The sequence below is a fragment of the Procambarus clarkii genome, chromosome 8, assembly GCF_040958095.1.
Source record: "Procambarus clarkii isolate CNS0578487 chromosome 8, FALCON_Pclarkii_2.0, whole genome shotgun sequence".
In the NCBI taxonomy this organism is placed as follows: Eukaryota; Metazoa; Arthropoda; class Malacostraca; order Decapoda; family Cambaridae; genus Procambarus; species Procambarus clarkii.
The window spans coordinates 7,535,951-7,561,291 of record NC_091157.1 but is presented as its reverse complement, the minus strand read 5'-3'; the positions used below and the strand labels follow the sequence as shown (position 1 = coordinate 7,561,291).

The 25,341-nt window shown below is 45.1% G+C and overlaps 2 protein-coding genes across 3 annotated transcripts in view; one reads left to right on the top strand and one right to left on the bottom strand.

Moving 5' to 3' along the window:
• The window catches only part of LOC123759614 (salivary peroxidase/catechol oxidase), a 76,809-nt gene extending 58,481 nt beyond the window's left edge, over nucleotides 1-18,328 (top strand). The window contains exons 1-15 of one of the 2 annotated variants that reach the window (XM_069316828.1): nucleotides 1,828-3,228; nucleotides 6,827-6,969; nucleotides 7,568-7,781; nucleotides 8,058-8,258; nucleotides 9,413-9,633; nucleotides 10,968-11,138; nucleotides 12,472-12,645; nucleotides 12,816-12,934; nucleotides 13,405-13,507; nucleotides 15,015-15,212; nucleotides 15,841-15,980; nucleotides 16,961-17,128; nucleotides 17,321-17,520; nucleotides 17,682-17,851; nucleotides 18,019-18,328. In XM_069316828.1, coding sequence (XP_069172929.1) covers nucleotides 3,113-3,228; nucleotides 6,827-6,969; nucleotides 7,568-7,781; nucleotides 8,058-8,258; nucleotides 9,413-9,633; nucleotides 10,968-11,138; nucleotides 12,472-12,645; nucleotides 12,816-12,934; nucleotides 13,405-13,507; nucleotides 15,015-15,212; nucleotides 15,841-15,980; nucleotides 16,961-17,128; nucleotides 17,321-17,520; nucleotides 17,682-17,851; nucleotides 18,019-18,203 — 2,523 coding nt within the window. In that variant the 5' untranslated portion in view covers nucleotides 1,828-3,112 and the 3' untranslated portion in view covers nucleotides 18,204-18,328. Of the gene's footprint in view, nucleotides 1-1,827; nucleotides 3,229-6,826; nucleotides 6,970-7,567; nucleotides 7,782-8,057; nucleotides 8,259-9,412; nucleotides 9,634-10,967; nucleotides 11,139-12,471; nucleotides 12,646-12,815; nucleotides 12,935-13,404; nucleotides 13,508-15,014; nucleotides 15,213-15,840; nucleotides 15,981-16,960; nucleotides 17,129-17,320; nucleotides 17,521-17,681; nucleotides 17,852-18,018 lie in introns of those variants that run through there. The other variant, XM_069316831.1, reaches the window with a different exon arrangement.
• A 1,864-nt stretch (nucleotides 18,329-20,192) lies between these two features.
• Nucleotides 20,193-24,388, bottom strand: LOC123759871 (ice nucleation protein InaU-like). Its single transcript, XM_045745121.2, has 2 exons — nucleotides 24,352-24,388; nucleotides 20,193-22,076 (listed from the first exon to the last, which is right to left on the bottom strand). Exons 1-2 carry the CDS (start codon nucleotides 24,355-24,357, stop codon nucleotides 20,808-20,810), a joined length of 1,275 nt encoding a protein of 424 aa, XP_045601077.2. The 5' UTR covers nucleotides 24,358-24,388; the 3' UTR covers nucleotides 20,193-20,807.
• Between the last annotated feature and the right edge of the window lie 953 nt (nucleotides 24,389-25,341).

The window sequence follows — 25,341 nt, the reverse complement described above, 5'->3', positions numbered from 1 at the left end:
TCAGCTGAGGGTACAGCTACACGGTACACAGGTGGTACTGGGGACACGTCAGCTGAGGGTACAGCTACACGGTACACAGGTGGTACTGGGGACACGCCAGCTGAGGGTACAGCTACACGGTACACAGGTGGTACTGGGGACACGTCAGCTGAGGGTACAGCTACACGGTACACAGGTGGTACTGGGGACACGTCAGCTGAGGGTACAGCTACACGGTACACAGGTGGTACTGGGGACACGTCAGCTGAGGGTACAGCTACACGGTACACAGGTGGTACTGGGGACACGTCAGCTGAGGGTACAGCTACACGGTACACAGGTGGTACTGGGGACACGTCAGCTGAGGGTACAGCTACACGGTACACAGGTGGTACTGGGGACACGTCAGCTGAGGGTACAGCTACACGGTACACAGGTGGTACTGGGAACACGTCAGCTGAGGGTACAGCTACACGGTACACAGGTGGTACTGGGGACACGCCAGCTGAGGGTACAGCCATACGGTACACACGTCACCACCACCAACATCAGGTCAGATAACGCGACCCGAACTTAACATCAATGTCTCTGTAATTCGACCCGGAAACCCTTCAGAAGGGGAGTGGAATGTACTCTGATGCCAGGACTACGTGGACCCACTCAGGGCTACGTGTACCCACTCAGGGCTACGTGGACCCACTCAGGGCTACATGTACCCACTCAGGGCTACATGTACACACTCAGGACTACGTGTACACACTCAGGACTACGTGTACACACTCAGGGCTACGTGTACACACTCAGGACTACGTGTACACACTCAGGACTACGTGTACACACTCAGGGCTACCTGCAACTCTTCTTTAACCTATAAAAATTTCAGTTAAATGAACTGTGGCAGTGAATGAGATCAATAAGACTGTTGTTGTGCGTACGAGGGAGTGATAGTGTGAGGGGTGGTGGTAGGGGGGCTGATGGTTATGATAATGGTTGTAGGGGTGATTGTGGTGGTGTTAGTGGTAGTACTCACCTATCAGTGACTACACGGAGGTGTGGTCTAGCTGTTTATACCCAGCTTCCTGGCCTTGTTGAACCCGTTGCTTTACAGGTTAAGTCTTCTAACGTTCAAGTTCTGTGTTGAGTCTTTAAAGTTGTGGATGGAGGTGGTTTCCACAACTTCTTCTTGCTGTGTATATACCATGTGTTGACCGCCCTTACAGGGTGAGAGTATTTCCTTGTATTTCCAGAGTCCATCTTTTTCCACTTGTCTTACTTTCTCTCAACTTTAAGACACTGTCCTTGTCTGTTGCTTTCGGTATCTCGTATGGCGTGATCATATCCCCGCTCTGTTTCTTATGCTGGGTTAGTGATGGTGGTGGTATGGAAGCACACTTGAGTGCTTGGTTACCTCACCAACCACGCGCTCTCTTCTCTAGTGTCCATATACCCGAGGGTGTGACCTCTGCAGGCTACGTCAGTGTCGCCACGGACGCTCACCCAGTTAGAAAGTCCTCCCTCCTCCCCCCCAATCTTCCGGGATTAATATTGCAATCATTTCTAATCATATTGTAATTAAACTGATCTCCAAGATGACCTGTAATTTGTTGGATCTCTGAGTTATTCTCTCACTCTTCCTGATCAACCCAAGCCCACTCGTACACTTCTAACACCACCTCTCTGTCAACCACACCTCAATTTCATTATCCCTCCCCCCGCAACACCCGTCCCCAGCCTCATCAACCCCTTGCAACCCGCAGCTCTCACGCCAGGAGTCACGTGGAGGTGGCGAGACGGAAGCCGGTCAAGTGAGAGGTGGTCACCTCGTGTCAAGTTACCCTCCACACACGGCAGGCACCTCACTCTCCCTGTCACGCCTTCTCCAGCGCCACTCAGTCACGTCACTCCCTGCCCGCCACACTCACACCAACGCCTCCACGGCTAGCACGACCATATCCTAGTACTTGAGGCTACAACTTCAAGCCCTTGTGGAGTCTAACTTCTTGCCCCGTTTCTCCTGCTCGCCGCAGTTCACTAATTCCTGGAGAAGTGACGTTTTTCACAGTTTCAGCACCTCCGCTATAGGCACTGGTGGTAACCGCCTTGCGTATATCATTCTTGAAGCTCTGTGCCGCGTCAGAGGTCATCAGATGACTTACTTTCCATCGCTCTTTGTAGCGATCGCTGTGTCACCTAGCAGCTGAAGACTCTGGCTTGAGACACAGCGGATGCTATGCCCTTCAGAAAGGCATCTTATGGAACGAGAACTCTCTCTAATAGTGATAGTTTATAACTCCCGTTGACCCCATGAAGAAAGCTGTGAAATTACCGCAGCTAACTGACAAACTCAACCCAGCCACGGTCGCAAGAATCTAGCTTTGTTTTGTGTGTTGTCAAACGCAGTGGCGATGTGTACCATAGCATTCATGTTTCCTTATTTTTACCAGAAAGTGTAGTGCTAAAAATTCCTTAACTGAATCGCTTGTCAACATCAGGACCTTAAGATTCTTTGATAAATACAACTTGAATGAAAAATATATTGACGAAAATATATTAATAAAAATATATTGATGAAAATACATACTTCGGTTTCTACTTCATACAAAAAAAAATCGCCTTGAGGAGAATGTATTGTCTTAATACTTAAAATTATTCATAATTTGGTACCTTTCAGACAGCTGGTAAAAGTAGTTCATGGTACCAGCAAATCCCGGAGGCGTGGTACCTAACCCTCAAACACATCCAGGTATCAGAAATAGAGACGAATACCAACCATCTTGGAAGCTAAGAAGGACCAGCTAGGAGTTTTACCAACACAACCTTAATTCCAGAATCTTAAAAATATATAAAAGCATGACTTTTAAACTGACACACATTAAAGAATCTTAATTACAAAATATTCTTAATAACTCTGGCACCTTGCTCTCAGAATACGCGTACCACCACCAGAGTTCAAGACAAAATTTCTTACATGAGAAAGGTTCAACAGTAAGACATTTTGTAGAGTCAAGTCTCGCGAAGACGAGAGTGAGTTCCCGCGTGAAAGCCAGTCGCGAGGAGCGTAAGATCTCGCCGCTACGCGAACCAAGTTGCGCAAGGGTTCAAGTCCCACAGCACAAGGAGGAATAGAGTCAAGATGTCCACGGGCGCTTACAGCGAGATTCCAGGCGTGTACAGCGAGGCTCCGCGGCCCCTGGCGGCCGCCAGGAGGGCCCTCCGGAGCTACCGTTACTGCATCTTCGCCTCCATGATGTGAGTATGAATTTACCTGAGGGCCACCATCTCTCTAGTGGCCTCCACGGGGACAAGAAGCCGCAGAGGCTCCCCCATTTTCCGCAAGGGGTCATGGTTTAAGGCCCATTAACTTCAGGGGTTATTAATAGCTTACTGACCAACCAGGAAGTTTGGTGTTGGCCTTAAGGTCTATCAACCTCTGGAGGGTTATTAAGGCCACCACAACTGCTTACTGACCAACTAGTAAGTACAGTTTAGTCCTGAACATTGTCCAGGACTAAAGTAAACTCTCAGTGTACACTGTTGGCCAGACCACACACTAGAAGGTGAAGGGACGACGACGTTTCGGTCCGTCCTGGACCATTCTGAAGTCGATTGTCAGTGTACAGACTGTACAGTGTAGGATTGTCAGTGTAGGACTCTCAGTGTACACACCGAGAGTCCTCCTGTTGATTGACGGTTGAGAGGCGGGACAAAAGAGCCAGAGCTCAACCCCCCCCCCCCCCCAAAGAACAATTAAGTGAGTACCGAGTAACGGGTTAAATGTCCAGGTGTAGATATTGTTTCCCAGTTGGTCAACGAAGAACTGAGTACCTTCGTGATTATATCTCTCTGTAAAACCCGTAACAAGCAGTTCCTCAGCCCCTGGTGATCTCCTGCTACAAGCTGGGCAATAGGTGACGCAGACAGGCGCGTCACGTGCCGTAACGGTGATGAAACTCGAACCCATGTCTTGCGGAATGAGAGACGAGTGAGGAAACCACTAAACCACAGCCGGCCGGCGACCTGACAGCACCGGCTCACTTTCCAAACCCATCAGTTAACCCAAGACGCAAGCGCACATGATTTTAGGATAACTGGACTTGAATATCCAACTCTGATAAAAGATGTATTAATATTAATTTGTATTCATAAAATATACTCAGTAGATGGACGTAATAGATGTTGAATCGGTGGATTTTTTCAAGCGTAGGTTAGACGTTTGAATGCGAATGAGTTTGGGTGGATATACATATATAAATTATATCTATATATATATATGTATATGCATATATATATATATATATATATATATATATATATATATATATATATATATAAAAGATGCCAGATGACACAAACATCTGGCGAGGCTAATCTCAAGCCAGATGTTTGAAGCTAGCCTCGCCCAGTTTTGCAGAGTGAATGGTCTGGAGTCCGGGACGGACATAGGCTGGTGATGGTCCGTCCTACTGGCCCTATTAAGAGGGAATTGAGCCTAATAGTGACCCCTTGCCGCACTAATCGGTGAAAGGTGGCTTGCCGAGTCCCTATTTCTTCACTTGATGTTGTGAAATCAGTATTACATTTTCAGAGACGAGAGGAAGGGGAGGTTCGAAATGAGGGAAGAAGAAGGGGAAGTGTGAGAACGGAAGGAGAGATGGGGGAGGCAAGTGGAAGGATTTATGAGGGGAAAGCACTAAGCCATTATGACTATATAGCACTGGGAAGGGGTCAGGATAAGGATTTGGGATGGGACGGCGGGAAGGAATGGTGCCCAACCACTTGGACGGTCGGGAATTGAACGCCGACCTGCACGAAGCGAGACCGTCGCTCTACCGTCCAGCCCAAGTGTATGGTAAGGAGAGAGGGTGTATCTTGGGGGAGAAAGTTGGAGAGGAGTAGATAGATAAAAGGTGTGAATTTGGATGGACTTCACGCGGAATGGCCCAAGAAGCCAGCTAGAGTGACTCCTCATTCTGTTGACCAAACCACACACTAGAAAGTGAAGGGACGACGACGTTTCGGTCCGTCCTGGACCATTCTCAAGTCGATTGTCGTCCCTTCACTTTCTAGTGTGTAGTTTGGTGAACATATTTGAGCCACGTTATTGTGACTCCTCGTCCTCATTGTGTTCATATACAAGACGCAGTAAAATACAGCCAAGATACCAAGACGTTTAGCTGGGATGAGAGTAAGGAGTAAGGCGAGGCAGCTGAAGGCGGTGAGACACACACGTCAGCAGGCAGGAATTACTTCACCCTCACCTTAAGAGGCTTCCAACTCCCAGACAACTTGCACGCGCTCTGGGCTTCAAAGGCCTCTGTAGTCACCTTGTAGTGCTGAGCCTTGTCGTCTTAGATTACAACACTTCAGATTCTGCATCTTAGACATTAATATGATAGCGTCGTAAGGGCAACACTAGGTGACACAGAGAGTTGTAAACTGTCTCTCGGTGTACAGTATACTGAGTCTACTGTAACTTTGGCCTATGTCCTCTTTATAAAAGAGGACATAGGCCAAAGGACATTCTTCATGTCCTCTTTATAAAAGATGACATAGGCCAAAGGACATTCTTCGTGTCCTCTTTATAAAAGAGGACATGAAGAAATTGAAATTGAAGAAAGATTTTTAACACTGATTAGCAATGGGGGTTAATGCATTTATAATTAATAATTATTAACACTAATAATTACTTTTAATTTCGTAGATAATAAGTAAACAAAAGTGCAAAGTATATATTAACGAAGACTGTATCATTACTATTGTAAATCCTTCATATTTGCTTTAATTTCAGGCAATATATGACTCATATTTCCTAATATATTATTTTATATTTCAGTCTATGCTGTAACTATTTATTTGTACTTAACTAAATATTTCTTGTAATCGCATTTTCTATGTAGTTTTTTATTGGACTGTTCTAAATATAGGTTTGATATATTTGTTTTAAAAAATGCATTGAAAGGACGGACAATTTCTACAGTTTCACTTCTGACAATTTCTACTGTCAAATTCACTTTGACAATTTTTGTAATAGTAGTAGAAAATACTACTATTTTCTACTACTAGCCCTTCTACAATTCTACTAAACTACCCACTTTCAATTTCAAAGTCCCTAAGTGTCTTGAAACCTTCTTTGGCATATTCTTGGCTAAATTTGGAGTTCATGGTAGTTACAAACTGCAGTTTAAAAGCTTGCCAACTAGTAGCACTCTAGCAGCAGTATCACCACTCTAGCAGCAGTATCTATAGGGACCAGTATCACCACTCTAGCACCAGTATCACCACTCTAGCACCAGTATCACCACTCTAGCACCAGTATCACCACTCTAGCACCAGTATCACCACTCTAGCACCAGTATCACCACTCTAGCACCAGTATCACCACTCTAGCACCAGTATCACCACTCTAGCAGCAGTATCTATAGGGACCAATAGCACCACTCTAGCAGCAGTCTCACCACTCTAGCACCAGTATCACCACTCTAGCAGCAGTCTCACCACTCTAGCACCAGTATCACCACTCTAGCACCAGTATCACCACTCTAGCAGCAGTATCACCACTCTAGCACCAGTATCACCACTCTAGCAGCAGTATCACCACTCTAGCACCAGTCTCACCACTCTAGCACCAGTCTCACCACTCTAGCACCAGTCTCACCACTCTAGCACCAGTCTCACCACTCTAGCACCAGTCTCACCACTCTAGCACCAGTCTCACCACTCTAGCACCAGTATCACCACTCTAGCAGCAGTCTCACCAGTCTCACCACTCTAGCAGCAGTATCTATAGGGACCAGTATCACCACTCTACTAGCAGCAGTCCCACCACCATCACATATCGTGACTGCAGGTTGGCTCTGGTACTGAGCTTCGCGGCCATGGTGTCCATCCTCATCAGCACCGGACTGGACGCCACCCAGCTGGACCCGCCTCTTGAACCACCTGCCAACCACAGCCTTCTCACGCTCATGGCCCTTCCCTGGCCCAGGAGAGGTGAGTGCTACCACTAACAGATGCCTTGGTCATTATCACGAAAAAGTGCTTAGGCGGGAGAGACTAAAAGCCAGGGGCTAGATTCACCAACAAGTTACGCAAGTACTTACGAACGTGTACATCTTTCCTTAATCTTTGACAGCTTTGATTACATTTATTAAACAGTTTACAAGCGTGAAAACTTTCCATTCAACTGTTGTTATTGTTATAAACAGCCTCCTGGTGCTTCGGAGCTCATTAACTGTTTAATAATTGTAAACAAAGCCGCCAAAGATTGAGAAAAGAGGGACAGGTTCGTAGGTGCTTGCGTAACTGCTTCGTGAATCTGGCCCCAGGATAGGAGAAGGGATAGAACAGGACCCAACCACTGTACCGACCAATCTAAATGGACGAATTGTATTGGTGAAAATATTTTTTTCTATAAGTTTAGGTTTCAAGTGTTCGGTATGAGCCTTGGAGACGGCCCCTTGGACCACATTCACATGATTAATGATTTATTTCTGTCATTAGCTCTGTCCCACTATATTTTTTCCCATCTTCCTCTTCCTCCATTGTTTCCTAAACCATTTCCTTATTCCCTTTGCTTCCCCTCCTTCAGACGAGCACTGGTACACGCGCCGGTGGCAGAGGAGTCGTACTATGACTCCGGATGACCCCAACAAAAAGCAGTATGCAGACGACCCTCTCATCCCCGACGACCCTGACGGTGAAGAATGGACCATTCCCGACCACTCTACCTTCCCTGGCCATGACAACTGGAACTGGAACCGTCGGCCAACTAAACTACCCAACTGGTCCAGCGAAGACGTCAGGTACGGAGCCCAGGCGTTGTGTGTGTGTCTCGGGCATGTCCTAGCAGGCAAAACATTATTTCAATGTCCTTTGCCCGGGGAACTTATCTGCGGTCGAACTTGTGACTCAGCGTTCACCAATTCTTTATTTTTTTATTTTATGCCTGATGCTTTGTCAGTTATTTAATACTATATTGGTTCCTCTACGTCAAACGCCCCCTTGCTTGCCATTCACTTAGTATCAACGATGTTTCATGGTACTGAAATCATGGTACGAATGGTTTACGTCTATGACAGGATGAGTCTGGCCCACGGCTCGACGAAGGAACAGGAGAAGGCGCTGGTGGAGGAGGACCTGGCCAAGAGGAACTTGAGCCTGGTGCCCGGCTCGCCAGCCTACAAACACCAACACAGCTTTAAGAAAACAGACCCACTTGCCACCAAGATGGCCAGGCTAGGCTACCTCATGGAGCAGGCCACCTCCAACTTCAAAGACAGGTACGCATGTCGAGGACCTCGATGGACTATTATACACTTCTTACAACAAACGTTGGTCTATCCTTGTAGTAAACAACTCGTTCTATTATCGTTGACGTGTGGTTGTTCCCTCCTGCTTTCAGTCTCCCACTTGGGCTGGACGGTAGAGCGACGGTCTCGCTTCATGCCGGTCGGCGTTCAATCCCCGACCGTCCAAGTGGTTGGGCACTATTCCTTTCCCCCCGTAACATTCCAAATCCTTATCCCGACCCCTTCCCAGTGCTGTATAGTCGTAATGGCTTGGCGCGTTCCCCTGATAGTTCCTGCCTGCCTTCAGTCAGCACGCGCTACATAGCCTTCCCGGCTTGGTGCCTTCTTTTGATAATTACTTAACTACTTGAGTCAATAATTGGAGGCAATGAGAACTTGTATAGAAGGTACGCCTTGATAATGGTCCGAGACGGACCAAAGAGTCATCACCCATTATTTTCACATGTCTGGGATGGGTATCTAATTTTCAGCCCCGTTATTGCGACTTTCTGATTAAAGGAGACTTGCCAAGACAAATTTTGTATTTGTCAGGTGTTGGGCTTAAAGCCAATCACCCGCGGGTTATAACTAGGAGCTGCCTCGTATTGGCAACAAGGCCGGCTGCAGTTTTCCTTATTCCAATGTCTTACAGAATATCTTTTTATTAACCTTAATTTCGCAGTGTAAATGAACAGCAAGACGATGGCAAATATCTGTAAAAATTACATATTTTTTGTACAGCTTCTTAGTATAAAAACACGTTTTCTATAGTCTTCTCTTAACATCAGGTAGCATCATATTTAAATCTATTCGTTTTTCTTTTTATTTCGATATTGTTAATTTTGTTGTTAAAAATTTTGTTTCACGTTTAATCTCTGATAAAAAGAATCAGATATTATGTTCTAGTTGTAATCTTAAACATTCACCATTTCATCACACTAAGAACCTGCCGGCAACTCCATACACTAACTATAAATCTATGAAAAACTTAGCAGCGGCCAGGCAAGCTACCCAAAGCTTCTAAGCAGTTTTATACTAAAAAAAATATATCCATTTCTAATGTAAAAATAGTATTAATTTTCGTATTTACTATTTTGTGTTGCTATTGAAGCTCCCAATTTTCTCTATCCTTGTTTCGTTGGCAGGATGAACCTGACGAGGGAGGCAGCGGCACTAGATACCCAGTGGGTGGGGGACATGTCCTCGACGCCTTACTGTGAAAAGGACCTGGAACGACCGCTTCCCGCCCCCTGCACCCCTTCCAAATATAGAAGCGTCGATGGTACTTGCAACAACCTCAAAAATCCTACCTGGGGTGCCTCCTTCACCCCCTTCAGGCGAGCTCTGCCCCCGGAGTACGGTGACGGTAAGTCCCCTTCATCCAGGGGCCAGGAAGCCTCCTCATAACACACAGACAGAGTACACGACTGACAGATATAATAGTGAACGTAATCAAGCAGATGGTGTTCTGTGTAGAGTCGCGCTGAAACGCTTTCAAACACTATTATATCCTGCCTTCACGGGAACTTTCATCCCTTTTGAGCGTCTGACCCAAATCTTTTGGTTTCTGTTATAGGACACGAAGGTATTGGGACGGAATACAACTGGAATAAACTGGAGACAAGATATGAAAACTAAACCACACACCAGAAGATGAGGAGACGACGACGTTTGGGTCCATCTTGGACCATTATCAAGTCGATTATCGACTTGTTAATAGTCACAATCGACTTGATAATGGTCCAGGAGGGACCCAAACGTCATCGTCTCCTACTTGTCTGGTGTGTGGTTAAGTCTTCATATCTTCGGCCACGTTAGTGTGACTCACCGTCTGCAAATTGTAGACAATTTGAAATGGGTAAAAAATGCTAGAGAGGACATGAAATATCTCAGAAAAGTGCTAAAGGGTACTTTAAACCTAGGGAGAGTACATAAGGGCTCGGGAGACTACTGAAGGTCTTTCAGGAAAACTATAAAATGCTAGGCACACTTCTCGGCTGAAGAGACGTTTTTCTGTAAAACAATACATATGTAGGTGATGCTCAGCCGCCCACCCGCCTTGATCAGGATTCTCCAAGTATCATCTAACGTCCACAACCCATCTCACCTTACCTGGGGTCGTGAGACGGTGCAAGTGTCTCTCACTTGGGTTACTCCCGCCTCACCCTCACACACACACACACACACACACACACACACACACACACACACACACACACAAGAAAGAACTTTTTCAGTGTCAGAGTAGTTAGTAAATGGAATGCATTAGGAAGTGATGTGGTGGAGGCTGACTCCATACACAGTTTCAAATGTAGATATGATAGAGCCCGATAGGCTCAGGAATCTGTACACCTGTTGATTGACGGTTGAGAGGCGAGACCAAAGAGCCAGAGCTCAACCCCCGCAAACACAACTAGGTGAGTACAACTAGGTGAGTACACACACACACACACACACACACACACACACACACACACACACACACACACACACACACACACACACACACACATACATACACATACACACACACTCGCATACACGCATACACCCACGTACATAAGGGGCGAAAACGTCGTTGATATTTTTACGGGCTATTCATGCCCGTGCCACCTGTTGCGTGGCTTAATCTTCATCAGTCATTTATTGTTGTTATTGTACATGATTGTACTTGTTTTTATTTAGTTAATACACCGGCAGGTGTGTCGTCATTTCGCATGGCGTCGGACGGGAGGGAGCTGCCGAGCGCGCGGCTGATCAGCACCACCGTTCACATCAACAAACTGGCAGAGTCACAGTCCTACACCGTCCTGGCCACCACCTGGGGACAGTTTGTCGACCACGACATCACACTCACCGCGCTCTCCAAAGGTATGTCTAATTACCAACAGCACCGGTAGGTAAACACCCAGCAGTCCACATTCTGATAAAGGACATGTGCAGCTCATGAAAGATATTGCTTCTTATATATAGCAGCTACATAAGGATAATATTGGTAATGTCCTCTAGGTTTACTGTTAACTGCACCAAACGGTTAACATTGTATACTATTGACAATGATAAAAACTGAGACAATTTAAACATTTAGTATCATTAGTCGCGAGTCCATAAAGTTGACCGGCGCAGCCAGTAGTGCAGTATATTGTACCACAGGCTGGCACGTGTTGTCTTAGTCGGAGGCTGGGATGCATATGTCATAATTACTGGACTTTAAAGGTTTGTTTCTGGCATGAATAGGATAAGCACGAGAGTATTGACATATCCAACCCATCCTCAAGCTCTGTGTTGCTAAACTCTGACACACACACATCAAAGATGCATTTCCTAATTTTAACGTAATGTGTAACCAAAAAATCTTGATAAAAATTTACATTATAATTTTGTATATAATTAGGCCTATGTTAGGTGCTCTGATTTATTTGGAAACTATTTGTATTTGCATTGCGTCAGTGAATCATTTAGAAATGCGATTCGAACACAGGGAGCAAAGCACTGTTCGGGAAAAAATCGAGAACATTATCAATCAAATCATTTCTAAAATGCTCTTCATTCATAAGCAACCCGGCGTTTGGAAAAGTACATCGCATTTTGACGTGACGGCTCTAAGGCCAATAACTAACTGCTGTACTAAAACCACAGCGGCCCGCAAAATTGACATGATGTCCCGTTTTCTATTCGTGGGACTTCGGGCAGGTTTGGGCCAGGCAATTTAGTACATCAGTTTAGTGACGTTGTGAACGCTCGAGAGGAGGGGCTGCATAAACAAGGCTTTGAAGGCTGTATTAGTGAGCATTTGACCATTGTTAATGAAGATGGGCTGGAATATTCATATACTGATCCAAGAGATCGCCAGTCTCGTGCTTCAGGTTCTCACCTCAGTCTCGTGCTTCAGGTCCTCACCTCATTCTCGTGCTTCAGGTTCTCACCTCAGTCTCGTGCTTCAGGTCCTCACCTCAGTCTCGTGCTTCAGGTCCTCACCTCAGTCTCGTGCTTCAGGTCCTCACCTCAGTCTCGTGCTTCAGGTCCTCACCTCATTCTCGTGCTTCAGGTTCTCACCTCAGTCTCGTGCTTCAGGTCCTCACCTCAGTCTCGTGCTTCAGGTCCTCACCTCAGTCTCGTGCTTCAGGTTCTCACCTCAGTCTCGTGCTTCAGGTTCTCACCTCAGTCTCGTGCTTCAGGTTCTCACCTCAGTCTCGTGCTTCAGGTTCAGGTGGGCAGAGTATCCCGTGTTGCTCTGAGCAAGTTCTTCAGCTGCCGTCACTCCTCCACCCGGAGTGCGCGCCAATTTCTATCCCGGCCGACGACCTCTTCTTCTCCGCCTTCAGCCAGACGTGCATGGAGTTCACCCGCTCGGCCCCGGCACCCAAGTGTCACTTCGGTGGGTTATCTTCCTGTGTTCTTTACTGCCCTTGGAGGGTCTTCCTCGTGCTATATGACCTGTTTTAGTCTACATTGTCATTTATAAGTTTCGTAAAGAGGTTTATTTTTATTCTTTATTCTCTGCTTTATATCCTAGTTTAGTAGTAAATTAATCATATTTACATATAGGCCCCCGAGAGCAGTTGAACCAGCAGACAGCTTTCCTGGATGGTTCGGTCATCTATGGTGCCAACGACCAGCAGCTTGGCGCTCTGCGCACCTTCCAGGATGGTCTCCTACGGTCACAGGTACTGACCTCCTGGGATCCTGCACCACTTGTTCCTTGATCCGTCAGCATTTTCCCTGACCCATCCCAAAGGTGTTCCGTGGTTCATTCTAAGTTTTTTCAAAGATAGTGTGTTAATTAAGTGTTACGTGGTAATTATTCAACATCCCATACTTGCTTCTGTAATCCCAATGCCCTAATCCCCCCATCCACTGCTCATAATCCCCAGTGCCTCTGACCAACCCTTGAACGTTCAGCATTTTAAAATCAATATGTTGTCTTGATGTTATATGGATCTGTTACCTTTTATTGAAAATGTTCATTGCAAGCTTTTAATATTGGATAAATATGTACATGGTGCTATGAACTACTGTCCAGATATCCGGACGTTTTGGAAGCATCGGCGCCTTTAATATTGTACGATGTCTATTATTTTTGTTGCCTTCCTGTTCCGTCATGTGGGTCACTGTGGCCGTCTCTTCCTGGTGGCAGGTGACGCTGGACGGGAGGGAGCTGCTGCCGCCGTCCAAGGAGCCTCAAGACGGCTGCAACACCCAGGACCAGTACTCCTACGACAGGTTCTGCTTCACCTCGGGTAAGCTCACCAGGCCGGGGGCAGCTGTAGGAGGAGGGGCGGCGTGCGTCCCGTCCAAGGGGTTCAGGCGCTGGCCACACTTTAATTACTATTAACATGGGTACATACACATTTATGCAGCTACCCTTCACTATATATGAAGGGTTATATTGTTTGTGTGAAGCCCTTGTCTGGTTACACTAAATTCCCATCTCGGTCATGTAATGGGCAGCCTACACTGGTCATTTTGTTAACGGATCATGAGGATATTCTTAAGAACACGAGTGGATACAGTAATTACAGTGCTTTAAGTACCTCATAGCTGCAGGTCTCAGGAGTGTCTGGGAATTCAATCATTGTAGTTTTCACTTGGAGTGCGGCGGGTAATGGCACTCAAACCTGATTTAGCAATTATTACACAAGTTTTGTGCTGCCTATATACATTTTCCCGCATATATTGTCAGATATAAATAAGAGGAGTGTTTACTATTGCTTTGTCCTGTGGCCGTGATTGTTCCACTACCACACCTGAATGTATAAACAAATTGCAAAGTCTAGTTAAATTTTATCTTTGGTGCATGCTAATCTGGCTGCTATGCCATTATGTTTGAGATGATATCCACGTGAAGAGATTCTAAACACTTTATTCTGTGGAGCGAGCAGGTTAAGAGTGTGCTTCTTGATGTCTGTCTTCCCGGAGGATTTTAAAATATTTGAAGAGCAGATAGTCATAATTATTCTTGTGGACTTTAGTGATAAGCTGTAGCACGGCTACAACTAGTTAGCTAAACTAACAGTAACAGTACAAGCTAATTGTTTACCTTTACACTGATAGTCTGGGTACAAGTATTGCTAGGAAAGCAACAGACTGCTGCAGTGTGTCCTGTTGACTGTATGGTCAATGTAAACATGCAGGTCGTCAGACCTTAGCGGTTTGATAGAAGGTAATTGTTTAATACACTATAGAATAGCCTCACAAATTTGACCTTAAATACCCCGTGGGTGGAAACACTGTTAACGTGATGCATCAATGAGAATAGGTAGACGGCCATGAGGATTTGTACCTGCACACACTGGGTACTCTCGAGTATATGTTCTAAGCCCTAATCAACTCGTCTACCACATCGCTTTAAAGTAATGAAACCTAGGATTGAACTCAATCCTCTAGGGTTCCTGAGACTTTCCCTGAAGCAAAGTCAGATGTTTCATGCATTGGCTGCATGCACTCTGGCTGTAGTCGCATACACTCAAGGTCGCATACACTCAAGGTAGGTAAGGTGGTGTAGGAGTTCTACTTGCAACGCTTTTGGTTTATGATTTATGCAGAGATAAATAACATTAATTTATGCAGAGATAAATAACATTAACGTGATTAGGTTTAATCCCAGGTTTCATTGCCTTTGAGAATGTCGTGTGTTAGGGTGTATACTCGGGAGTAACCCAGTGTGCAGGTTCGAATCCTCATCATGGCTTCTACTGATTTTCTCATTGGTAATTTTCATTGTGGCCGCTTCTTTCCCGGCTATAGGAGACGCTAGGGTCAACGAGCAGATCCTGCTGACGACGCTACACACAGTGTGGGCCCGCCACCACAACACCCTCGCCATCGAGCTCAAGGATCTCAACCCGGACTGGGATGACGAGAGGCTCTTCCAGGAGTCTCGGAGGATCGTGGTGGCCCAGCTTCAACACATCACCTACAACGAATACGTCCCCAGCCTGCTAGGTGCGCGTGCAAGTGTCTAGAGAAGTATTTTGAGTGGCCGCAGTGTGTGGGGAATGGACCTTGGAATGTTTCTCTTCAAAGGACTCTAGGTGTCACACACAGAGATCACACTAACGTGATGCATCAAATGAACAAATCCACAAGGGTCGTGACGAGGATTCGAACCTGCGTCCGGGAGCATCCCAGACACTGCCTTATCGTCTCGTCACGGCCCTTGTGGATTTGTTCATTTGACTCTAGGTGTGTTTGAGGGTGTATGAATACATGAGCAGGGAGACGGGCGGTTGTTGCTCACTCCGCCGGTCCCAAGGGTCGCATCAATCACAGGCCTCTGTGCCGGCTAATTTATCCCTCTGGAAATTACAATTTAGCATCATTTGTCTTGCTATTGTTTTACTTAATTGATAATTTGAGCTGAAACGAAAATTAACTTCACATAAATATAATAATGTTAGTAATAGTGTGTTCCAGTAGCTCCAGCAAGAGAACTTATTAGTGCTCACAAGAATATAAATGATTCAAGTCAATTGTAACTGTTGCATTATTGAAAACTGTGCTTGCTAAATTGTTGCTGTATACAGACAGATCCATGTGATCAGAATACCCAACTTCACCCCCCCCCCCACAGGACCTAACTTCATGAAGTACCTCGAGCTGAGTCCGCAGTCTGAAGGCACCCAGGTCACGGACTACGATGAACTCGTACACCCCGGCATAGCTAACGAGTTCGCAGCTGCTGCCTTCCGCTTCGGCCACAGCCAGATACAAGTAAGCTTAAGTTGGTCAGCGTTGCCCTACCGCGCTCTTCATAAGCCGCCTTCTATGCCACCTTCCTCTCTTTCTCGCCCTCAAATAACTTTTCTTCGACCCCATATTACGTTAGGATGCTTGACTTATGTAATGATATTAGGATTTTAGGCATTTTGCAGGAGGTGCAAAATAGCCCCTATGAAAAGCCGAGGTGCAATAGTAGGTATGGCTGAAATATAATTTTACCAACATAAAGGGCACCTCCCCCCCCTCCCCCACAAGGTATCTTGCGTTCGGCCTCACATGGTAAGGAAACTGTAAATTTTACTCTATAGACCTTCATTTTGCAACTTTATTGAGCCAAATGTATTTCGCTCAACATCTCTGGCGGTAGTGAATACATATTAGCAGATTTCACATTATATATATATATATATATATATATATATATATATATATATATATATATATATATATATATATATATATATATATATATATATATATATATATATACCATGCATGATCCACATAGTGAAATTTAACTAAATTAATCCGAGCACTTTCAGAATTCATTTTGTTTTACTATTATATATGCTCAGTCCTCTATATAAATCTTCAATTTAATCAGTTGGCGGTGCGATCTTGCACTTATAATGGTCCTGTAGATGGTTGGATGTATCTAACTATAAGTTGGCTGGTAATGGTTGAAAGTGTTTGATTTGTAGTACTTCAGCCATGTCTAATCTCTTTAAACCGAAATTATAGGATATTTATTGCAGGTATTATCATCTCTTGGGAGGACTTTGCAATGATTTAATGCCAGTTCATCACTGCCTTCCCTGTAGATTCTCAGAAAATTGAAGCCTTCCATCATCCATTAGTTTCACATAAATTGCATTAGCAGAAATAAATCTCTCCATCCGTCCCAAAAGTGGTGTATATCTGCAGACTTGTTTGCCAGGTTTGTAATGACCTATGACATTGTTCTCCTTCAGGGCCTGGTACAGAACATCGATGGTGCGGGTAAGAACATACAGTTCCTGCAGTTGAACACACTCCTCTTCCAACCTTTTGCTCTCTACGACGAGGGCAGCATGGCCAACCTCGTGAGAGGGGAGACCTCGCAAAGTGCTGCAGCTGTTGATACCTTTTTCTCAACTCAGGTGGGTGTTGCTGTAGATTTCTGTTGTAATAGTGATACGTGTATATGTGTATTATACGTGTGGTGTATGTATTGCAAAGATGAACAAAGGATTCGGCTGTGAAAATCAACTTTTAGGGCTTCATAAGGGAATAACATCAGTTGAAAGTGTCAGTTTTATCTGGTAATTAAAATTCATGCCACGTGCCCATAGGTCTCCGGGAAGCTGTTTCGTGGCACTGATCATTTCGGCCTAGATCTAGTGTCTCTGAACATCCAGCGTGGGAGAGACCACGGCGTGGGCGGCTACAACCGCTGGAGGATGTACTGCGGTCTCCAGCCTGCCTCCAACTTCTCAGACCTGGCTCCAGACATGGACTCCGGCGCCCTCCAGAGCATCGCGGCAGTATACAGGTAGGAAGCTGACGGCTCAGCTTAGATATCGGGTATCAAGATACCTGGTATACCTGGTATATCAAGATACCCGGTAGCGAACAATATTAAATGCAACATTTCAGTGTTTCAGCTAGTACTATGTACAGTATAGTCATTATAAGAGCATCTGTCTTTTACAGTCATGTGGACGATATAGACTTCTTCACAGGAGGTCTTGCCGAGAGACCAATCAAAGACGGTTTAGTTGGACCAACATTCGCCTGCATAATTGCTGACCAGTTTCTCAGACTGAAAAAGGGAGATAGGTACTGGTACGAGACTACCACCCAACCACAAGCATTCACCAAAGGTATAGTAGTCAATTTGGTAATGTAGGCTTCTTGATTGAGCCTGTGAGGTACTTGGCTAAAGCCTTATGACTAGTCATGTTTAAAGATGCTTATTGGGTCATGAAGGTAGGTTTAATATTTATACATGTAACCCCAACATCACTAAACGTTTCTCTGGTTCCCACAGAGCAACTGGCAGAGATACACAAGGTCTCTCTGGCTCGGATACTGTGCGATAACATACCAGAGTTGGGCTCAATACAGCGGTGGCCACTAAGGCAGTATGCCACAGGCAACCCCAGACTACCCTGCTCCTCGTCCTCCATTCCCAGAGTCAACCTCGACTCCTGGGAGGAAGATGACATATTGTAGACAAGGAAGACTTACAAGAAAGACCTGTAGAGTAGACAGAGTTTTGAAGTGTGTATCCAGGAGCAAGTAAGTAATGAAGCAGCAACAAATACACGGTAAATAAATTTCCATTTAGCCTATTCAAATTATTGTCTTATTCACCTGATATTTTCAAATACTGAACTTCGAAAGATGAAGATAAGACCTTAAAAGGTGAATAACAAAATATACAGGGTATGTATACACTAGTAAATCGCAATAACACAAGTCTGCAAAAATCATGGGAGCAGGATGCTGGTTCGATTCCCATCCGGCTCCAAAGAGTTTTGCAAAGACATGTACGATTAGATGCTTGTTAAAAAATAAATATGATGACATAAGTATAGTTAATAATTTGTTAGTGGAGCAGCGGAATGAACATCACGAGTAAAACTAAATGTGTAAATTTGAGAGAGAGAGAGAGAGAGACAGACAGACAGACAGACAGACAGACAGACAGACAGACAGACAGACAGACAGACAGACAGACACTCTGGGTGGGCTGGTATGTGCGTGAGTATTCATGTGTACCATTGTTAAGATAGACTGATATGTGTACCTCTGCGTGTCTATGTGTATCTGTAATTGAACTATCACGTGTACATGTAGTTAACAGTACGTATCCATATTAAATGTACGTAATAGTGGCTGTTTTTGCAGTAAGCTGACTGATATTTACGTGTATTACAAGAATTAGACAGATTAACGTCTGTGAGTGTACATTCACCTAGTTGTGCTTGCGGGGGGTAGAGCCTCGGCTATTTAGTCCCGCCTCTCAACTGTCAGTCAACTGGTGTACAGGTTCCTGGGCCTATCGGGCTCTATTATATCTACATTTGAAACTGTGTATGGAGTTTCCTTCTCCCAGCTCCTTCATCAATCTGCCGTGTGGTCGGATTGTTCATATGACAGCTGTGATGTGCATTATTATGCCCTACATACAAGGTCTCGCATTTTTCAATATTAAATTGCATGTGCCAGTCTTCGGACCATTTGTGGAGTACACGTTTTGCGAGGCCTCGTCGTTGTTAGCCTACTTTACCACAGATCTTTGTGGCATTGGAAAATTTGATGATGTGCCTTGAAGTATTCTCATCTGTCATTGATATGCTCGTCTTTTTTTGTTATTGATGTAACAAAAAAGTTTGACACAAAGATGGAACTTCAGGTACTTCTCTCATAACATTTTTTTTCAGTCAGATTTATTTTCATTTAAGATGACCAGTTGCTTTCTTTGTTTTATCCGTTATTTTAAACATTTCAGTATTTTACCATTTATTCTATGCTTGTAATTTCTTTGCCAGTCTTTTATGTGAAACCTCATCAAAAGCTTTAGCGAAGCCTGTATATACTACGTCTACTGGAAATCCGTTCTCTAAATAACTGGTTACTGTTTTCAGAAATGTAAGCGGGTTACTTAGGCAAGATTTATTTTTAACAAAAACATGCTGTGTTGATTTTACAAGATTGTGTAATGTGACGTGTTGAATGATTCCCTTCCTTAGGATTCTCTCCATGATCTTGCATATATACTTTCTCCAGGAGGTATATTATAATTCCTCTCTCAATCTATGATAGTCACCTCGAAGGTGTAATAATAGCCAAAGTAATAGTCGTCCTGAGACGTTTACTCAAGATGAGGACTGCTCTTACCTTGGGTGAGCTGTCACATGCTGTATAAGAAAGGAGTCCTGCACTAGATACCTTAATTGCTCCCCTTTCATTTGTGGTGTTAGATTTGCCCAATCTATTGTCTCGTGACTAAAATTCCCTATTATAAGAACTTGGGCTACAGGAGTTACCTATTACGGAGGTCTGTAACGACTGTCATTACAGCATACCACTTCATTTTGAATAAATAACCTGTGAGATACATGTGTATATTTTATCTTTCAGCAGCAGCAATTTAATAGTAATAATTTGATATAAGATATCTTTGATTAAGGATTTATGTAAGAATAAAGAACACACTTGAAATAAAGCAGATTTACTGGTAAAATGATTACATGTATTAAGAATCACTCTCATTCCATGACATCAATTTTAGCAGAGACAAAAATTAATCTGAATTTCTGGATAAAAATCTATTATCATCCAGATTAGTTTCAGGTGACTAGCCAAGAAAGATGTCTATGATGAGCTGGCCTGCTGGGTCCAGCAGACGCTCAGTGCAGGAATACTTAAGACTCGATAGTTCCACGCTATTGTGCTTCCATTGAAGGAGCACATCCCAGTAACCAGTCGCTTGCTGGGATGTGTGTCGTCAGGTCCTGCTGGTGCAAGGGTCGTCAGGTCCTGCTGGTGCAAGGGTCGTCAGGTCCTGCTGGTGCAAGGGTCTTCAGGTCCTGCTGGTGCAAGGGTCGTCAGGTCCTGCTGGTGCAAGGGTCGTCAGGTCCTGCTGGTGCAAGGATCGTCAGGTCCTGCTGGTGCAAGGGTCGTCAGGTCCTGCTGGGGCAAGGGTCGTCAGGTCCTGCTGGGGCAAGGATCGTCAAGTCCTGCTGGTGCAAGGGTCGTCTGGGTCTGCTGGTGCAAGGGTCGTCTGGGTCTGCTGGAGCGAGAGTGTCAGGGCCTGCTGGTAGCAGGGCCTTACTGGGTGCCAGGGGCGGGAGCGTCGTTGATATGGTGGGAGGCGTAACCCAGACCGGCAGGGAGAGGAGCGATGTGTGTGGCACCTGGAGTCTTGGCCATGTAACCGGCCTTCACAGCTTTTGTGTTAGTGGGCTTGTACATGTAGGGCACAGTGCCGGGTTTACGATACATAGAGGGCTCGGCCTTTTGATACATGGAGGGCTCGGCACCTGCATACATGGGGGACTCTGCGCCGGCATACATGGAGGGTTCGGCTGTTTGATACATGGAGGGCTCAGTCTTTTTATACATAGAGGACTCAGCGCTGGCATACATGGAAAGCTCAGCTTTAGCAGCATACATGGAGGGATTCCCGGCGGTATACATGGAGGGATCTGCGGCGGTGGAGGGCTTTACAGCAGTATACATGGAAGGCTCCCCGGCGGTATACATGGAGGGATTCCCGGCGGTATACATGGAGGGATTTCCGGCAGTATACTTGGAGGGCTCTTCGGCGGTAGAGGGCTTCTCGGCGGTATACATGGAGGGATTCCCGGCAGTATACTTGGAGGGCTCTTCGGCGGTAGAGGGCTTCCCGTCGGTATACATGGAGGGATTTCCAGCTGAATACATGGAGGGATTTCCAGCTGAATACACGGAGGACTCCCCGGCGGTATACATGGAGGACTCTGCGACGGTAGAGGGCTTCCCGTCGGTATACATGGAGGGATTTCCAGCTGCATACATGGAGGGATTTCCAGCTGCATACATGGAGGGATTTCCAGCTGAATACATGGAGGACTCCCCGGCGGTATACATGGAGGACTCTGCGGCGGTAGAGGGCTTCCCGTCGGTATACATGGAGGGATTTCCAGCTGAATACATGGAGGACTCCCCGGCGGTATACATGGAGGACTCTGCGGCGGTAGAGGGCTTCCCGTCGGTATACATGGAGGGATTTTCAGCTGAATACATGGAGGGATTTCCCGCTGAATACATGGAGGGATTTCCCGCTGAATACATGGAGGACTCCCCGGCGGTATACATGGAGGGCTCTGCGGCGGTAGAGGGCTTCCCGTTAGTATACATGGAGGGATTTCCAGCTGAATACATGGAGGGATTTCCAGCTGAATACCTGGAGGGCTCTGCGGCAGTAGAGGGCTTCCCGTCGGTATACATGGAGGGCTCCCCAGCAGTATACATGGAGGGCGCGGCCTCCTTAGACTTATAGTTGGATTTCTTGGGAGCGGCGGAGGCGGCTCCCAGGACACACAGAGCGAGGAGGACCTGTGAGGGATAGCAACAGCCGGGTGAACACAACACAACAGTCACACTAAACTCCTCTACCACCAATTAGTTTCAAGATTACAAGAAAGTGTCAGTGTGAACTGTCACTTAAACGGTTGGGTGTGAGAGCATTACAATGAACAATTTATTGGCGTATAATGAAAGGCTTTCAGTGACAGAGTTAATGTGTGATATATATTTTACGTAGCATGTTACGAAGCGAACACACATGCAAGGTTAATGAACGTTAGGACTATCTTCATGTATCTGAATATGTATCCACAAACAAATCTTTACATACGCTAGACTCGTTCTAGAATATGCAACGTTAGCATGGAAGCTCTAGTTTTCCAGCTCATAATGTAGGTAAACACACTTGAAGTGCGCCACCACCATACCGCCCCCAGAGGTAAGAGGAAAGACTAAGCCTCACGTCACTGGAGGAGAGAAGAATCAAGGAAGTCTTGCTGCCGAAGATCTTAAGCTTGCCGGCAATGTCGCACGCGACAACAACAACTGTATCATCCTCCGTGAAGTTCGCCATCCGCGATGATCAAGAACTGAACAACCTTCTGTCTGGCGTAATCACTAATAGGTTACCAGACACCAGCTAGGATACACACACTAGCCACCCCAGCCAATGCACTGACAACCCTACATATCACCCAGCCAAACTAACTCACGCTAACCAGACAAACGACCCACACCGCATGTCAACCCATGGTGGACAGGCACTGACATAACGTACAAAAGAACTCTGTGGAATCTACATTTAGGTAGGCAGACTTTGGTTATGGCGGGGGATCAGGTAGCGGTGAGACGTGGAAAGTACTCAGTGCAGCCCGTCCTCCCAACGTCAAGAAAACTAATTTTAAAGTGCCCTTATCCCAACCTACCAGAGGACCCAAAGCAGAAAACGGGACAGTACGTCACTTTCGCGAGCCGCTTCCATTTTCTAGACGACATTTTTTGGCCTCATATAACGCATACGTTCGAAATGCGACGTTCTTTGTAGGAGGACAGGTTGCTTAGTGAGCCAGAAGGACGCGGTCATTAAAAAAACCTGTGTGCCAGGGTTGTGACGACGTAAAAAATAAAGTATTACATGATGTGGAGGCAGAGACCATTCATGGATTCAATGTAGTTGCCAGATTCACAAACAATTGTACTAGTTGATATAAAGTGTGGTTGAAGTGTGTGATATAGTTCTAATCCACAAGAATAGATATGTGACTACATCCCCCAGTTATTTAAACCTACTTAGAAGTGATTACATATTATTGAAAGTATTGTATCAAGTTAATTACAACTTGTATAATGAGAAACTACAAAACACTGATTAGAGCGGTAGAATTATATGAGAGGAATATATGCTAGAGTAATATTCCAGAATAACTAAATGTAATCGAGAAGAACAGATAAATAGTATATATTAAACATTTAACAACTATAATATAGAAACCGAGGCGCAAAACATTTCTGTCCGAAATTTAGAAAACAAACGAAATGACAAAGATTCGTTCAACAACAGGTGTTGGAAAACCCCTAGTAAAGAAATAATGATGTGAACTAAAACAAACACCATCCCATTCCACAAAGCTTCCAGAGACTCAAACAGACTAAACACGAAAGCATCAAGAGTGTCTTCACGCCTGGTGGATGGGTCTCCAAGCCTAGTGGATGGTCACCAAGCCTGGTGGATGAGTCTTTAGGCCTAGTAGATGGGTCTTTAAGCCTCACAAGCGAACCTTCAAGCCTGGTGGATGAGTCTTTAGGCCTGGTAGATGGGTCGTTAAGCCTGGTAGATGGGTCTCGAAGAGAAGACAATAGGTACACAACCGATGCGAAGTTACATACAGAAGATGCACCAAATAGCCTCATTCCTATCAAACCAATAGGCAGATACAAATAGGTGTCCCCAACTCTACGAAATATGCCAATGTGCCAATTTAGAAGGCATTTCGAAATGCATACATCGGACAATAATAGAAATTGTAATATTTTTGTTTTGATAATACTTGTTTATACTTATAAGCTACAAGTAATAGAGTTAAACTGTCACTGTCTTTATCAAGTGTTTTGGTATAATTAAGTTCTCAAAATCCACATAAAATATAGTTGGTATATTAGTGCACAATAGCCTGAGATTCTTTTAGTTAGTCAGAATTTGTAAGTTTAAAAATATTTGTTTAATTGTTGCCTCGTGGGGCAAGAGGCAGACTACGGCGAGCCACAACCCCATCAAGGTGTCCTACACACACACTAAGACACTTACCTTCATGGTTGAGACTTGAGGTCAGCAGTGACTAGCCATGGCGTGTCCCTGCCCGTGTATATATACGCAGGTGGTCAATGCTACTCCCTTCCCCCCCCCCACCCTACTCCCACGTTTGTTCTGCCCCCCCCCCCCCCCCCACTAAATCTGCTCCCAGTTGTTGTTGAGTCCAGTTCCTCTTACTCAACCTGACCCACTAATTCTTCCCTAAGTCATCCCACTCACTCAACCCTAACGTACCTCACTCATTCACACTATTTTTTTCCCCTTAACTCCCCTTGCCATTTCCGGGGGAGGGGATAAGGGTATTGATCAACTTACTTACCCCATCCCATCTACCCTAATTTACACCATTCACTTTACCCAACCTTGAAACACTCACTCAACTCACACTTACCCCATTTACTACTCAGATGTACCCAGCTACCTAGCCGCTTGTTCCTCATCTCGTCTCTTCTTCTAACAACTTATTTTTAGCCTTTAATGGAAATGATTTTTTTTGTCGCATAAGTAAAATCATCACATCCAGGTTCATTAATACGTATTTGGCTTGAATCAGTTTTTGCGAGGATTTTGTCACTACTGCGGAGTAGTAGCCTAGTGTGAGTATGTTAATACTTTTATGTCCTTCAGAAGTGTATCTTGTTTAAAGTTGACATGATGTTTTACCCTATGTTTCACCTGTCAGTAAAGTTTCATCTTCTGCTTAGTGAAACAAGTTCTTTCTTCAACTTAGTTTATATGTCATGTCTTAAATAGTTCACGAGGCTACTCAAACGGAAAAGTAAACATGAATGGCCACTTGGCGCCAGGCTCAGGACAGTTTCGTGACAGACGGCCATTACGAGCTGTTAAGTGAGGTCTAAGCACCATTGGTGAGACATTCACAATTACATACCTGGTTGGAGAGTTAACCTTGGGCTCCAGGTCACTCGAGGCAGTGTAATCACAGTGCCTGGAGTGGTATAGGTCACTGTTGACCAGCGGCAG